Source organism: Capsicum annuum, chromosome 3, assembly GCF_002878395.1.
Source record: "Capsicum annuum cultivar UCD-10X-F1 chromosome 3, UCD10Xv1.1, whole genome shotgun sequence".
NCBI classification, from domain to species: Eukaryota; Viridiplantae; Streptophyta; class Magnoliopsida; order Solanales; family Solanaceae; genus Capsicum; species Capsicum annuum.
The window spans coordinates 247,569,041-247,586,138 of record NC_061113.1 but is presented as its reverse complement, the minus strand read 5'-3'; the positions used below and the strand labels follow the sequence as shown (position 1 = coordinate 247,586,138).

Here is a 17,098-nt window from a genome sequence, read left to right as displayed (position 1 = left end):
GGGGCAAGTATAGTTAGTCAAGTGCTTTACCAGTAAGACAAGGATTTGCTTGAGCTTACAACTAGTTTCACCGCCTAAAGACTAATGGGTTTCTACAAAACTAAGTGTACTTTGGGACAGAGCAGAGAATCGTATCCATATGATTTTGCACTTCTCGACAAACATCATCTGTTTTATTATTCTTAACCGGGTATTCAATTTTGGATAACGAAAAACTTGTTATTCTTAACTCCTGGGCTCAGGAATTCCTATATAACTTAAGTGACACAGTAAAAGCTTTTTCTATTCTTTTATTAACTGATTTATGTATTGCATTCCATTCATGATCATGGCTTGCTCATACTCTTAACCGTTCGATTAGTTTTACACCTCTGCGAGCCACATAACAACAAAACACCAGTGCATTCTCATAAGTGGGGTCTGCAAGCCACATATTTTCTGACAAATCTGTTCCCAACTAAAATTTTCAAATTAAGAGTACAGTCAAGGACTAACACTTGATTTGGGCATAAAGAAGTTAATTTTGCCTACTAATTTGAGAGTGAAAAAGAGAGTTGAATTTTATCGCATTCATTGAACTTCAAAAGCAGAAAAAATTCCCAGATAATGTATACTACTATAACCTTTTCGAAACTACAACTCTCAGGATCAAAATGCATATTGTGTCTCACCAGCTGTAATGTCCAAGACAGCCCATTTTTGAAAGTGCATCTATTAATGATACATTTATTAGGCATGTTATGCATAATGCATTATTCACCTGAGTATGTCTGAAGGAGCAACCACAAGAACAGTGATCAATGGATTGTCTTGGACACAGTATCATTATAGATTTGGGAAAGTGTCTATAATGAAATATTTATGGACACCTCACCTTGATGCGTTCCAGTAAAGGTGATTCTTCAGGGTTGTTTCTTCTTCAGTTTCATTATAGATGCATGCCCACTATCTATAAATGCATTATGGAAACATGCCTATCAATGTTTTGTGTCAAGACACACTTTCCTAAATGTAACAGCAAAATCTTGATCGGCATCAATGTAATATTTATCCTCACAAAAAGCAAGAAATAAGAGAAAAAGTTACATGGGAGTCCCAACTTTTTGTAAACCTAGGGTAGAGATGGGACAAATACAATGATAAGAAAACGGGCCTGGCCAAAATCAATACGAAAAGCTAGCTCATAGTGAGGATTGTCCAGGACAATTTAAGGAGACAACAACCAATTCTCTTGTATCAATGTGAGTCTTAACAGAAATCATGAGAGTTAATACAGGATATTCTTCACTCATACTCCCTCCGCTTCAATTTGTTTGTCTTACTTCCTTTTTAATCCGTTTAAAAAAGAATGCCACTTACCTATTTTGGCAACTCAATTTCAATTTTCCACATGACATATTTAGTACCACAAGATAAAAGGACATTTTGGTACATACATATCATTAATTTAAGACAACAAGATTCAAAAATCTTCTTTACTTTCCTTAAACTTTGGCAAGTCAAAGCCTAACAAGAAGATGAAACTGAGGGAGTATATTCTTTCTCCTTCTCTTGTCTTGGCAGCTGACATTTATTCTTTGCAAGTGCGCCATGTTAAATTATCGATATCCGTTCTAAGTAACATAGCAAGACCCCAGAATTGATAAAATCCCATTCAATTAAGAATCACAGATAATGACATTTCATCATTAAATGTTCTTTTAACCACTTTTACCTTGTATTTAAAAGAACTTTTCACTTTTGGTTTTCTGAATGAACATGATGCTAAAATTGCAAGTGGACTTCAAAATGGGAATAAAATTCGAAACCATTTATATACCTTCTGACGTTGCAAAGCCTTTAGAGGGGATAAAGCCCACTTGTATAAAGGATCATGGATAAAGACCTGCAGCGAAGGTCCATAAGTATGAATGACAGGCACAGTTTAAAACTCCTAATGTGGTAGGAATAGGTATCTGAGATGTTGCACCTCGATAATGGTTAATAGTGCTTCTTTGTTTGTCCGCATAACAGACAGGGTCTCCTCACAGCATCTTCTGAAAACCCCTTCCACCCCAGTTATGCCCATGCCATCTATTATGTCCCTAGTCAGCCTGAAGGGTACCTGCAACAGATCATTATGGATGAAAACTGAACCAGGTCAAAGAAATTTAACAATGACATGATCTTAGAAAAACAAAAAAGAGTGACTCAGGATATATGAGAATATGAGAAAAGATTCGGAATGCATGAGGACGAGTAACTTGGACGTAAGTTCTTTAGATACTCTATATCATGTATATAACGAATCATCCAACGTGGGACACTAACACATTTACACATCTCATTGACTTTTGTTTGTGAATATTTATATGGCCAGCTTCAATATAACTAATCTAACAGAATAGAAGTACTTCAGATGGAAATAAACAAACCCTTTCGGGAGTTTTCAGCATAAGGCCCTGCTCAAATGCAACCCCAAGATCTATGTGAACAACTTCAGCAGTGGCTTGATCTACAAGGATATTCATGGAATGCCGATCTCCTAGTCCAACTATGTATCCAACCTGAGTGTAAAAAAAAGTATGAACATTATGTCTATGATTACATTTTTTTGATTTATTAGGAAATATTAAAAGAGAGGGTGCTGTTTCTGAATGCTGCTAAATCACTAGAAGAATCACCATTGAACTCGCGGCCACACTTCTGGTATAAGCAAGCCTCTTTTGAAACCAGTCAGCTGGATGAAAAAATCTCTCCAAGAAAAAGTGATGCATGACAGGCCTGCAGCAAATAAAATTAGATATAGCTCAAACAATGTGAGCTCAAAATCTTGGAGGGTTTAGTAATACCTGAAGTTAACACAGACTTCCTGGAAGGCCTTCCTCTTGTCACTTTCCTACACAGAAAAGTGAAAATTCTTGAAAGAAAGTCATATACAAGACTCCTGATGCATACTGAAATTTGGTCAGGAAACCTTTTCTACGGGAGCTCCCCATCAGAGGATCCAAATTTTCCTCACAAGCTTATTTTATTAAGAGGATGATCTTATATGCACAACTACATCTTTGGTTGAGTTGGCAAGACTACCATGCTGCGTAGGTTAGTTTACCCGTGAATTCAATTGAGTTCATCCAGACAAAAATTTCTCTTGAAACAAACCTAGCTTCTTTTGTTGTTCAATTTTATTATTGCAATCTATAGTGTAAAGCCAGCACCTCAACCAGATATAGTGTTCGAGCATCCCAACTTTTGAAAGAGAAGAAAAAATGAAAAACAACAGAGTTATGCATGTGGAATGAAAAGCAACATCTATTGGTATGACTAAATGAGTTCCAATCGCTTGAACTATTTGTTAGAGGTGTTCCACATTGGTTGGCCTGAGGGAATGAGCTGATGTCTCCTAATATGATCCTTGGCAATCCTCATCTTCATGCACTAGCTACTTCATAACATGGTATCAAAACTAGACCCAACTCTAGTCTTGACTTGCACAATGTTGGGCCCTATGTTGCACAGTTCACGCTCCAAATGTCTATCCATGGGCATGCGAAGAGTTAAAATGTCACACATTGGTTCAGGAATCGGACTATAACCTCATTATATAGTCTTTGTATCCTCATCCCATTAGCTATTTTTGAAGTTGGGTTACACGCAAAATCCATTTTCTTAATCCTTTTCAAAGTTCAGGCTTTTAGGTACATATAAAGTTTCTCGTTCATTTACTATCTTCTATTTAGGTAGCCTACATATCAAAAGAGATTGCTAAAGAGGCAGCTTTTCCTTCTCTTTCAGTATGGATCCCCAAAGTATCAAGAAAGATGTGTTTCTTGACATGCATAGCAATCGGGGGGTGGGGCGTGGGGGGAGGGATTTGAGAAAGATGTGAATTACATGGGCTAGTTGGTTCTTCATGTGCAAATGCTCATCGGAAGGCATGTTGCATCTCGATTGTAGGGGGAAGTTGTGGGTGGGTTTGACATTCCATGAGTGATGCCAGACACAATTAAAGAAGAAATGTTTATAGTTGGTCTTCAGGAGAACGAGAAGAAGACAGAGGACTTGGGATGTTGCTCCACTTGCACTTATGTGGACTATCTGGAGAGAGAAATAGCACAGCTTTTGAGAGAGAAAAAAATTGTACATTTGAGAAGTAGCCTCTTCTTCCTCATTATGTTTTGGTGCACCCATGAGAGACTCTTAAGCATAGATGCTTGGGTGTCTTTAGTAGAGAACCATATAGTATTGTGAGGTTCTCTACTTCCATGCCCTTCATTAATGAAATGTTATTACTTTATTTAAAAAAACAAAAAAAATTGCAGGATTGCAAAAGGTTGAAGGATTTTCTCAAAAGCTCCTCCAAACATGCACATAGCTAAGCAGCTCTTTCCCTGTTTTAACCTAAGTGATGTTTTTCTAGTAACGAACGAACATATCATGGATGGTATTGAAACAATGCAAGTGTTATCACCATATATACTGAGAGAGGATGCAAGGACTATGTCTCACTCAGAACTAGAGGGAGTTGATTATAGAATCGTTGTATCTACTGGACTCCATTTGCGCCCCTTTCATTAGATAACTCAGCAATAGGAATTCTCTAAAACTATGGACTCTCTAAATCTCACACCAGTCCCTACATTAGCGAATGGTTTCTACCCAAACTTAAGAGACTCCTGTAAACAACTGGATCTAGTAGATGTGTCCCCATGACGACTAACCCTAATCCAAATAACTGGTATAGGCAATATGATACTTCACCCTAATGTGTTTCGATTCCACATAAATTCCTCTTTTTATTTTTGGGAAATCATTTGACACTCAAACTTTTTCTTAATACCTTCAGCCATCATGGTATCACATCCTTATGGTGTGGGGGTGTGGAGCACTATCAGGAATATTTGGCTGATGGAAGCCAACCTAAGTATTAAGGTAGGTAATGGAATCAAGACAAGCTTCTGGCATGATGGATGGATTGACCAACTTCCCCTCAAGGATCAATTTCCGGACCTCTTCCGGATATGTGCAAATCCAGAAGCTAAAGTGAGTGATTGCTGGTCATTACGGGGCTAGGACATCTCTTTCAGAAGGTTGCTAAATGATTGGGAAGTGGATAGGGTGGCTACCTTTCTTGGAAAGTTAAGAGGGGCTAGCACTATCACTCCCGTGGCAGATAGGTTGCTGTGGGATCACACGAAGGATGGGGCCTTCACAGTAAGTAGTGCATATAAAAGAGGTCTAGAAGTATCTGGGGTGGGATATCAATATCACTGGAATTACTTCTGAAAAAGTATTATCCCCACCAAGGTAAAGTGTTTTACTTGGTTAGTGATTATGAAAGCATTGCTTAACTCAAGAAGCGTTACAGAAGAAAGGAAGACAGCTAGTTCCCAGATGTTTCTTGTGTAATATGACAGGGGAAACAAACAAACATCTCTTCCTACATTGCAGTTTCACTACACAATTATGGAACCTCTTCCTTAACATAACAGGCTACCGCTGAACCATGCCAGAGCACACCTCAGATCTAGAGCTGCTGGATTAGGAGGGGAGGTAGTAAAAGTCAAAAGAAATGGTGGAGATTAGTACCATCATGCATTTGGTGGTCTGTATGGTTAGAGAGAAATGGTAGATGTTTCGAAGATAGGTCCAATTCTATTCACAAAGTTAAATGGAACTGCATTGTATCTTTACTTTTTTGGTGTAAACATCCTGTGTATAATGGATACAGAGCAAATAGTGGAATTAATAGGGGACTTGTAATTGCTTCTCTTTTTTGGTGGCCAGCATACCTTTAATGCTGAAGAATACAAATCTTACCAAATTATCAAAAAAAAAAATTTAAAAATGAATCAGTACATTATAGATTGGATCTCTTTTGTTGAGAACCATACTTTGATGTAGGTTCTCTTCTTTTGGTATATGCGAGGTCTTTTCCCCAATTTGTTAATAGAATTATTTACCTTATCAAAAAAAAATATCTATGAATCATTACATTTGGTGGTTATGTAGAAGTCGCCTCTCATATAGAACGGCTGGTCTTGCAATTGTATACAAGTGTGCCTTCACATGGGTAAGTGTCCTCCTATTGCACAACACTTCCATAAAACATCACGTTCGTTCCATCATTATTTTCATCAAAGACCGAGCCTAAATATTTGAATCATCTAATCTCAATTTGTTAATAAAATTATTTACCTTATCAAGAAAAAAAATCTATGAATCATTACATTTGGTGGATTAGGTAGAACTCACTCTCATATAATATGGCTGGTCTTGCAATTGTATACACGTTTACCTTCACATGGGTAAGTATCTACCTATTGCACAACACTTCCATAAAACGTCGCGTTTATCCAGAAACAACCCAAAATATTTGAATCATCTAATCTCAACTGCAATTTTCTAATGCTAGCTAAACCTGCAGTGCATAGAGTTGGTCTTACTTGTCCTAAAACCCTCACTCTCTAGAGTGCTTCTGTTCGATTTATTTTCTCAATAATTCCATCAATTCACAAAATATCATCTGGAGTAGCATACACCACAAAAGAAAAAACCCTGTATGATATTAAATCCGTACATAACTAAAGTAAACAAGTACATGCTTGAAGCAGATTTCAATTGTTAAACCCACAGTTAGCATATGTTTTCTGATCTGCTCGGTTGGCATATGTTTTCCGTTCTGCTCGGTTGTAAGGAGATATGTAAGTTGTCATCTTGATTTGAGTTGGGTATTTTATTGATAGGCTCCCAAATACTAGTGATCTCTATCTCTTACCAAAATTGTTGGGAATTGTTGTTAGGATTTTTAGAGAAAGATCGAGTCACATGACGATAAACAAAAAAGTCTAAATCAAATTGACTTCGACTTCCCTTTGCCTTTGTTCGAATTCCTAGATCAACCTATTTTGTATTTAACTTCAGCTCATTGAAGGGAGGTTGAAACCTTAAGAGTTCAATGGAAGAGAGTTGAAATAGGACTTACTGATTAATACCTCCAAAAACCCTTTAAATTGAAGGACTATTACAGCAAGAGAAAGTCTAATTATTATGGAAGTAGGACACATAAATCCTACTCCAAACTAATAACTATAGCTAACCCTAATCCTTATGAAACTATGAAACATAAATCCTAGTATAGAATAATAAAGAAAGCTACTTAAAATATAATTAAACACTTAATTTAACTGCTCCAGCGCATCCACAATAATTGTCCTAAAGACAATACACTGGATTTAAGTTTTTATCCTTCTAGCCTTTCAATCATTCTGATCTATACATTTTTTTCTCCTCTCGCATTCCCACCTTTTGGTACAAGCTTATGGAGTCTACTAAAAGGGTTCATCGACAAAGTTCCTTATCATCCCTATTCTTGTAGGGAAGAGAAACTTGTCAAAACGTTTAGTGATTAACTTTTTTTTAATCAGGCAAGGCACCAAGGCTTCAAAATCTCAAAAGACTATTAGCCACCAGCTTAATGTGCTATCAGAAGAGTGCATGCACTTGTAAAGGATGTGATATATACAACAAGGGCTTGAAAGTGGAGAACAAAAAAAGCAGAATGCAGATAATGCAGCACTTACCGCAGTCATGTGTTGCCGACATTTCATAAATGTCCAGTCTCCTGCTCCATAGCGTCCATGGGCACCTCCATCTCTAGCGCTGTGTTTTTTAATATAAAAGGTTCAATAAGAAACTAATATATGAAATATACAGGTGAATAATGCAGAAGCTAGTTTTACTGACCTGCCTATAAGATATTCACCGAGTGGAATAGTGCCATTCACCCATTCCAAAACACCCGCACTTGGAGTAAAAGGTACAACCTATCTCACAAACACAAAGGATACGCCTAAAATAAGTGGCCAGAGGAAGAAATTTTGTGTTTAATTGTTGGTGCAAAGAAACCTGGCTTGGTGAACTAATTTGATTATTAGAGCTTTGGAATTTGTACATGGACATATAACAACTCATTCCTGCTGAACCGTGGGGAATGCAGTAGCAAGTATATGATTGACAAGTATCATAGAATCTTGAATCACTATTTATACAACTCTTAGCAAGATAGTTTTAAACAATCTGCTCAATAGCATTTAAGGTGACAAATTTAATAGTCATGTTAGGCTTTAGAGAATAATAAATATACTTAAATGATTAACCCACGTAAAACAAGTGTAATTAGAGCATGGAGATCTAAAGTAGTGTCACAGAGAAGAATTAAATACTTTGATCAGCACCCCTTCAAAGAGGAACTTAAGTCGAGGATTTTGTTTCCCATTATAATTTACATTTTGACAAAAGGTCCTTTTACCCTTTTAAGATGTTACCTTGTAAGTGCGAATTCTTAGCTTTCTTTTCCTAGTGTCCCGATGGTTCTGTAAGAAAGTATTGACTAAGCCAAAGAACTGTTCCATCACCTGTGTATTAAGTTTAAAACATATATCAATACCCATGGGAAAAGAAAATTCATAGCAAGAATTTGCAATCCATGACATAACATTTCTCGACCTCCATGCGTGCAACACAAATTACAAGCAGAAAAGAAAGGCGTCCATAGAAATGACATAAACAAGAGGTGAACTAATAGATCTCACCAGCACCTGTATGGCTCTTACAGAGGGCTAAGATCCAACAAGGTAATACACTACATCAAGTAATCAGGGAAAGGACCAGCAATCACTGGTAACAACTTACAAGGGAATTAATGCTTCCACAATAACCAGCAAAAAAATTTATAAGCCTTAAACATTCATGCTGGTCAATGCTTTCAAATTTGACAGAGATGTAAAGAAAAGAAATAACTATGTGGTATCTGATACTCCGCACTCTTCCATAATACTCACAGAGATGTAAAGAAAAGCAATAAGCAAATGTCATGCGTTTTCTTGCAAATAAATTTCAGTTTGTCAAAATGCGAATACAAGAAAAAAATAGTTTAAACGCGTACAGCATCTTGTCTCAGGTCATCATTGCCAGATTTAGCAAGTTGTCGGTATTTATTGCCATCGGAGCCGAAACATTCGACAACTTTTGGAGCATTTATACCATTCATCACACTGCAAAAGGCACAATAGTTAAAACACTGGAAACCGGTAACTGTATCAGAAAGGCCTATTGTATTAAACTACATCTGGTGCACTTATACCATTTATTGAACTCTGAAACACAACAGTTGAGTTATCAGGAGAACAGTAAGAAACTGCTAGTGAGTGGCATGTATATTTCTTTACTTACGTGACAGAATCTGCTAATCCTTTAAAGTGTGGAAAGGAACCTTCAGTGTATTTACAATTTGGGTCAATTGGTATATTGGCTGTTACCACAGGAACCTGAAGACACATAATACAAAGAGGTGTTAGCTGTATCAGTCGACTTCCAACAAGAGAAACTAAATTCAGAAGATTCTATAGCAAACATGACAGTGTTATTAAAAGCAAAAAGCATTAAATTCTACGTTTTTTTTTCTTTTGAAACTAGTAACTTTGTATATTCCTCAAAAACAGTACTGAAACTGTACTGTTTTTAAAACTGGTAAATTCTGCAAGGTTTTAAGCACAATTAAAGTGGGGGCTCTAGTTTAAAAAGATGCAACAAGAAAAATATAAATATATATGTAATAAGATAAGCCGAACCGTCAAGCTATCGGCCCGATAAGTAGCCCTGGTGATTAGACATGACATGGTACACCTGCAGCTTCCAAAGGACATGACCCTAGGTAGGATGATATGGAGGTTGAAATTAGGATGGAAGGTTAGTAGGTAATCGAGTTTCCCTTATTGAGCAGTATTATTAGTACCCTCATACTACCATATTCTTTGATTTAATTTTTTTACCAACTGTTTCATCTGCATCGTTTATCACACTATTAGTTGTGGCTAGCATTCCTTATCCCATTATTTTCTATATGGCTTCTTCACTACTATATTTCCTTTTGCTTAATGATTTGGATACAATTTACTTGAGTTGAGGGTCGATCGGAAACCTCTCTACCTCCACAAGGTAGGGGTACGACTACGATTTACTTGAGTTGAGGGTCGATCGGAAACCTCTCTACCTCCTCAAGGTAGGGGTACGACTACGATTTACTTGAGTTGAGGGTCGATCGGAAACCTCTCTACCTCCACAAGGTAGGGGTACGACTGCACCCACCCCACCCTCCCCAGACGCCACTTGTGGGATTTTTTCTAGACATGTTGTTGATATTGTATACATGTAATGCTAGAAAACACTAACTGCATTCATACTGATTTCAAAATATTATTGTATAATATCTCTCTATTCAAGATATAACTTATGGGCAATGAGGAGCACACACCTTAGTGCCTTACCTAAAGTGAAGCGCAACCTAAGTGAGGCTCTACCTTGAGTTTCAGGGCTTAAAACAATACTGTAAGAACAACCCCCCCACCCGCACCCCGACCAACCCCCCACACAACCCAAGAGAGAAAATCTGTTCTTATATTCCCAACCCTCACTGTTTAGCTGATAAAAGCATCAAGCTAGCCTACATGGATAAGTCGGCCGCAACAAGTAAGCCTGAAACCATTATGCATGTTGAAATTCCCTAGCTTCTTCATGGGCTTCACTATTACAAATGAAGCAACAAATCTCGAAAGTCCTAATTCAATGGAATCATGTTAAGAAAAGAGATAAAATTGGACAAATGCATTAAGTTATTATATATTTTTTGAATGGAAGAGAATGAAGCAGGGAGGTAGAAGGTCCCTGTCATACAATCTGGAAAAGAATTATTTCCTGGATAAACTTTCTACTGATGATGTGTGTGCAGTGACAAATACGGTGAAGAGCAACTTACAAAGTACCATGCTAAGTTAACAGATGGCCTAATTAAATGATTCCCAGGCTGATAACCAGGATAACCAACTGGGTAGGCTGATGTATCTTAAAACAAAAGGCCTAGGATAATTTTCAACCAAGACACTGCTTGTCATTAATGGTGCAGTCCCAGTCTCCCAGATATTGGACACCAAGAGCAGTAATATAGACTAACATTACAGTTTGAAATAAATAAATATTGCACTTACAAGTTCAAGCTCTCGGATGCTGCGAATGTCCCTTGGAAGATTAACCTTTTTGTTGGTATCCTGCACATAAATTCTAGTTGTTAGTTGTGAAATAGCAAAAGATGCTGCAGATTCTACTAATAGTAAAATAACCTGTAGAAGAAAACTCAATACCGACATGATTGTCAATTACAATATAAGTTACTACCATACATGTTCTTACAACCACCCCCTATCTGACGAGAAAAATAGAGAAAAGGGGTAAGAGGAATGGAACAAAGCAGATAAATATCAAAATTAAAAGAACATGAAGACAGCTGCTTACCTCCCTCTTAGTTTCTAGTTCAGCTAGTTTAATGTAGATCTCTACCATTTGTTTCATCTGTTAAACAAAGAGAGAACCACTTGCTGAAGTATAACCGAAATTTGCAGAAGTATAATCGAAATTTAATCAAAATGCTGAAGTATAATCGAAATTTTATCAGAATGCTGATGAGCTAGTACTTGTCTGATGACAGCTCCATGATACGAAGATAACTCCTCCAGCAGATTTTCTGCAGCAACTTTTTTATCCATATCAACCACAAAAGAGCTTCTGCTACGTTGTTTGTCTTTGATTCTATCACCATTTGCCAAAGCTAGAAGCTGACACAACCACCACAGAAATTAAATCCAGATGTAATATTTTTGACAAACATATTTAAGAGCTAATAGAATGTAATATACCACCCAAAAAATAAAAAATAAAAAATAAAAAAAATTAAAACCATGATAAATAAAAGAAAGAGAAAGTATAAGTGGGGCAATTATCTCTTTTGGCATAAATAGAAGTGGGCCAAGCTCAAAATGGAGTAAAAAAGAAATATTTAGCAAAAGGCTGCGTACATGTGACATTGAGAGAAGCTTCTGCCGAAGCTGAAGCACGAAAGGGCATCAAGGTAAGGACTGTAATTTTTTGTTCAAGTTTATTACGTGATTATGGGTGAAAGAATGGAGAAAATTATGAGGAATTGAGAAATTTTAGCCCTAGAGATCTTCTACATATATCATTGATTTGAAATGGCAAACGTTATCAAAATGCAATTCTGAATATGTAGCATCCTGGGATCCTCTTGTGGAGGAGAATTTGTTGGCGATCATGGTACGAGAATTCTGCCCATTGACCAGAGTTGACTTTCTGAGTCAATATTTGAGCACGAGTTTGACTTGCTGTATAAATTAAGTGAATGTTCACCTAAGGGTTTCTGACAATTCTAAACCTATTTTTGTGTAGTTTGAAGTATCCGGAGACTCGAGAGCCTAGCTTTGATTCATTGAAAAGGGTGCTTGAGTTGCAAATTTCAGGCAAGTGGGGCTTTAAGCTTCGACACTTGCTTTACAAACCTGCTTGCAAATGTGCTGTCTGCCAAGTCTAGGCATTAGGACAGGTGTGTGTTTGGTAGAATTAGTGGTATTTGATCAGCCATATTGCCGTAGATAAGTTATTTTTGTGAACACTGAAAATATTTAATAAGTGATTTGTGGTGTGGTGTGGTCTAGTACCATGGCGTTGGGGCATGGGACCTCCTTCCTTCACTATCGTTAGTTACTAGGGGTATATCTATGCTGCAGTAATATGATCGGGGTCTTGGACATACTATCGTAGTATATTTTTGGGGCATTATATATGTTGTCGTGGACTTGTCAGGGTGCTAGGCTGATCTCCTTCACTACCGTTATTTACAAGCTCTAAGTGTGGAACTGAGTTGAGATATGTAGTGTCCTCTTGAACATTTGTTTGGACCTTATTGAGTATTACTATGTTGCTTGCACTCACCGAAATGTTGTTGTACCCGTGTCGGATCATCCAAAAATACACTAGTTTAGGAGGATCTGACACTCAACAATCGACATTTTTTAAAGAGTCCGAGCAATATGTGAGTATTATATTATGAAATAAATTTGTGTATATCAATTTTGTGTTCGTCGTATGACTGTACTTTCTAGCACTTGTTACAGGGATATTTAAAGTGGCAGGTCGAAGATCTTACTGGGTTGTATATAGCATAACTCACTCCTTCCCGGCATGACCTCGCCAATACTATTGGTGACAACGATGCTAGTAGCTGATGAGTTCGCAAGAGTTGATCCAGTAGTTAAAGCTAGCTGCCGCATTATTCGTGGACACGTTCAAAAGAGTCTATCATTTATTCATTGATGTTTTCTTTATTGAGGTTTTGTAACAATCTTAGATGCTCCATGGGCTAGTGTGGGATTTATAGGCAAGAGTTTTAGATTAATATTTGAGATACGAATTGTTCGTAATCAATTATCATAATGTTTGAAAATATATTTAATTTATCAAAGGCTGTGAATTATTGGTTAAGGTATAAAAATTGGGTTTGCCTGGCCAGTGGATTGTGTTGGGTGCCAATCACGTCTAGGGGGTAGTCTGCAACATGACAAAGTTAGAAAGTAGAATCCATCAAGTTAGGATGCCTACAAACTTCAGAGATCTTTCTTATGTGAACTGCAAATAAAATTAGAAGAAACCGAAGTTTGAAACAATAAGGAACCTTCAGTTTCACATATAAGAATCTCTATCCTGCCTATTTACCTGAAATATCGTATGATATGGATGGTCAATGGCCAGTCTTTTAATGATACAAATCAAAGCAAACTGCACAACATACAAAATCTATATTCAGTCACCTATAAACTCTTCCTAAAAATAGATAAGAAAAGAAGTATCATCTCAAACAACAGATAAAAATAAATCAAAGTGAAAGAGCAGCAAGCTCAAGCACTGTAAAGTCTCAAGTTATACCTGGAAGTTTTGAACTCCCGGACCTTCTTTTGTGCTTCCCATCCTGGAAGCAATTTGGTATACTAGTGGTATAAACTTATAAGACTGAACCTGAAAGTAAATGATAAATTGTATTCTGAATAATCTTCAGTCCAGAGCTAATATAAAATACACAAATACAAAACAAAACGTTTTGGAATATACAACACTGCAAAATTTCCGGCGTCGACTCGCAACAAAGATTGGGGTATACCTCTTTTATTGTGCTGACCATGCTATCCACAACAATTCGCTTGATTGAGAGACTAAACCACAGAGAAATAAGTCGAAATACCTGAAAAAAAATAGTAGCTCTAAGAATCTAGATAAAGCCATAGACAGCTTAATGAAATATTTAATGACCACATACAGCATTCGATTTGCCAAAAGAAACTTTAAACACTTCTATTTTCCTACATTGTAAAAGAGTAAAGCAGAAGCATTTCATTCATTAAATAAATCTTGACTAACTAAATACTTAAAAAGTTAGTCATTCTACTCATCTATAATCATTGTTGCAGCTGATTTAGAAGCAAATGACTTCATCTCTTTTCCTCCCCCGCAAACCAAAAAAAAAGATCCAGGGAACTTGGTCTCAGCAGAAAAAAAAAAAAACCATAAAATCAGAAATCAACAAGTAATACATACCACCCTGACATCATATTTATCTCCAATGACTAAACAGCGTTTATATTCATCAAGCGCAGTGCTTAGAAAGTTGTCCCTGTCTTCCTGAACAGTCAAGATAAAAATAAAGCAAATTATGAAAATTAGCACATACATATCTGCTGCAGCTAATGCGCAACAGTTTCCACATGAAATAATTGTTAGTGGTTAAAATTACTCTATCTAAACTTAAAAAAGGATGAGGAACAGTTCAATAAGTTTTAAATACGGTGAAGGCTGGGGCAAAGGTTTATTAATATAACAAAAGCAAGGAGAAGTACAAAAGCTACTTCAGCTTGAATCATCTTTTCAAAGTGCTTCACTTGAAAGAGAACAAAAAAGAAATCATTTTAATGGTAATTGCCACTAATATAACCTACAAGATCATTTATAAAGCTCGTACAATGCACCTTAGTTCTGTTATTAAATTCAAATTGTTACAATTAGCAATCGAAATTAAGACTAAATGCATCAAAAGCTGCAACATTACACGTGAACCAATGAGAAAATCATTTGTAACACAGTAGAGACCACCTTAAAAGTTAAATATTTTCAAAAAGATAAAAGGGTTTCCACGAAGCATTACTAACACGCTAAAGAGTGTAATTATCATGTCACCTGCAACTTTTCAGCCTCTTCTTTGTCCATTGTCAGCTGCTTCTGCAACTCTTGTATTTTTGCTGAACAGTCGGTATTCTCCCCCTTGTATTAGAGTATCACAAGTAGGTGCAAAATCAAAATCAATCCCATCAATATAACACCAAAAAGAAAGTATACATCATTAAGCATACCTTTGTTGAACTTCTTAATCTTTTAACTAATGCCTCCAGCTCCTTTGTCTGAAAATAAAAATTTGCATGGGTAACCATGGGATTATTAATTTGTTACAATGTTTCATGACTTTCAGTTACTCCTTGGTTTATTTCAGTTCTGTTAAAGGGATAATGGTAGCATACCTTGTGCTTTCTTAAACGCATTGCTGCCTGCCATTCATTGGAATTAAGTCTCTCATCATAACTACGAAAAAGAGCATCTGCATAGTGTGCAAGATGGAAATGCATTTGACTTCGTTTTGTGGTGGAAACCTTTCCTTTTGCTATGCAATCCTCAGCAAGAGTGACTGCATGCTTCAAGTATTTCTCTAATATAGTTCTTGAGCTGCACAATCATACTATAGAATGAGAAAGCGGGATCATTTTTCTTTGTACAGAAAGTGAAATGCAGTATCACCCATTAATCTCTGTAACTATTTTCTAGAGATACTTTTATTAGGTCCGGTGTTCGGTGGGAGCCCTTTTAGTATGACTATAGATTGTATGTTAGATTCCCTTTTCATACCCCCTCCCCCCTCTCTTTCTCCCTTTTCGTCTGGGTCTTGTGTTGGCCCTGTTGGGAGCCATTCTGATTATGGATGTTTCTATTGGGGATGGGATGGTGTACTAGGCTATGAAGAAAAGGGTAACAGCAAAGCAACAATAAATTTAAAAGAGGGCAACCCGGTGCACTGAACTCCCACTATGCACGGGGTCCCGGGGAAGGGACGGACCACAAGGGAGTATTGCACAAGAATTAATCCCTAATATAACTTGTCAATTGGTGGACATTCAAAGAACTTGGGAGAAAGAAACAATAAAGATGGAATACACATGTTTAAAGTGAAACATAAGATCAAGGAGCTGCAGAGACTAGGACAAGTGGGGAGAAGGAGAGCCAGGTAAGAAGTCAAAAAATATCACACATAAACAGATGAAAAGCATTAAACTACTGACTTGCTTGTTCGTGTTTCAGCCAGCCACTTCCCAATTAACCGGAAAACATCAGATGTGTTTTCACTCATCTGGTAGTTTTGCGAGATATACTTTGCAAGATTGATTGCCATCTGATATTGGCCTTGAGCACGCAGAAGCTTAGCTTCTTCAAGCTGCACCACATGAAAAGAACCATAGTAGTGCTAGAATAACAGGAAGTGGCGAATCAGTAACCAGAGTTCAGCATCAAATTTTAAAGTGAATGAAGAGCAACAACTTGCAGAGAAAGAGAAACAAATATCTGAAGATCTATAAAGTAAGCCTGAGCTAAAAGAACTACTTGAGACCTTACACAACATGGATTAAACAGAAAGTAAACGCATTTCTGCCAGTTAACTCATAAAATATCAAGAAGCCAGAAACATGTGGAAACACGTAAAACTTCAGAGACCCCATAATAAAATGTATTAGCACTTTATTAAAATATCATACCAATATAGGCTTCAGCATGGATTATAAACGTCATTCTTTTTTGCTATTATAGTTGACAGACATCTTCTAAAGTTTCATTTGCTATTCTTTGTTAAATCATTTGCTTCACCTTGTCTAAAATCTCAAATTCTTAGAAGTGGATTTTGTTTAGCTCCTGAGAAACATCAATATAAACATATGAGAACTAAATCGCACAGTCGCCGACTTGCAAATATTCATGAAATAAAATGAAAACCATGTGCATGCGTGATAAGAAAATGGGCCTTGCACAAAAATCAACCCCAAAATGGTACCTCATATACTAAAGATTGCCCAAGACCATATTACACCTCTCACAGATGTGGTACTCGATAACAACCCTCCCC

At 36.9% G+C, this 17,098-nt stretch overlaps 1 protein-coding gene across 5 annotated transcripts in view; it reads right to left on the bottom strand.

Annotated features, from left to right (window-relative positions):
• The window catches only part of LOC107862525 (serine/threonine-protein kinase ATM), a 71,218-nt gene that overhangs the window by 2,335 nt on the left and 51,785 nt on the right, over positions 1 to 17,098 (bottom strand). For all 5 annotated transcript variants that reach the window (XM_047409716.1, XM_047409715.1, XM_047409717.1 and 2 more), the window contains 21 exons: positions 16,263 to 16,414; positions 15,450 to 15,651; positions 15,285 to 15,332; positions 15,112 to 15,195; positions 14,476 to 14,559; positions 14,042 to 14,122; positions 13,810 to 13,899; positions 13,600 to 13,662; positions 11,508 to 11,648; positions 11,329 to 11,385; positions 11,025 to 11,084; positions 9,214 to 9,308; positions 8,927 to 9,035; positions 8,307 to 8,396; positions 7,726 to 7,805; positions 7,563 to 7,641; positions 2,832 to 2,878; positions 2,664 to 2,763; positions 2,415 to 2,546; positions 1,970 to 2,104; positions 1,820 to 1,885 (listed from right to left, as the gene is read on the bottom strand). In XM_047409716.1, coding sequence (XP_047265672.1) covers positions 1,820 to 1,885; positions 1,970 to 2,104; positions 2,415 to 2,546; positions 2,664 to 2,763; positions 2,832 to 2,878; positions 7,563 to 7,641; positions 7,726 to 7,805; positions 8,307 to 8,396; positions 8,927 to 9,035; positions 9,214 to 9,308; positions 11,025 to 11,084; positions 11,329 to 11,385; positions 11,508 to 11,648; positions 13,600 to 13,662; positions 13,810 to 13,899; positions 14,042 to 14,122; positions 14,476 to 14,559; positions 15,112 to 15,195; positions 15,285 to 15,332; positions 15,450 to 15,651; positions 16,263 to 16,414 — 1,995 coding nt within the window. The remainder of the gene's footprint in view (positions 1 to 1,819; positions 1,886 to 1,969; positions 2,105 to 2,414; positions 2,547 to 2,663; positions 2,764 to 2,831; positions 2,879 to 7,562; positions 7,642 to 7,725; positions 7,806 to 8,306; positions 8,397 to 8,926; positions 9,036 to 9,213; positions 9,309 to 11,024; positions 11,085 to 11,328; positions 11,386 to 11,507; positions 11,649 to 13,599; positions 13,663 to 13,809; positions 13,900 to 14,041; positions 14,123 to 14,475; positions 14,560 to 15,111; positions 15,196 to 15,284; positions 15,333 to 15,449; positions 15,652 to 16,262; positions 16,415 to 17,098) is intronic.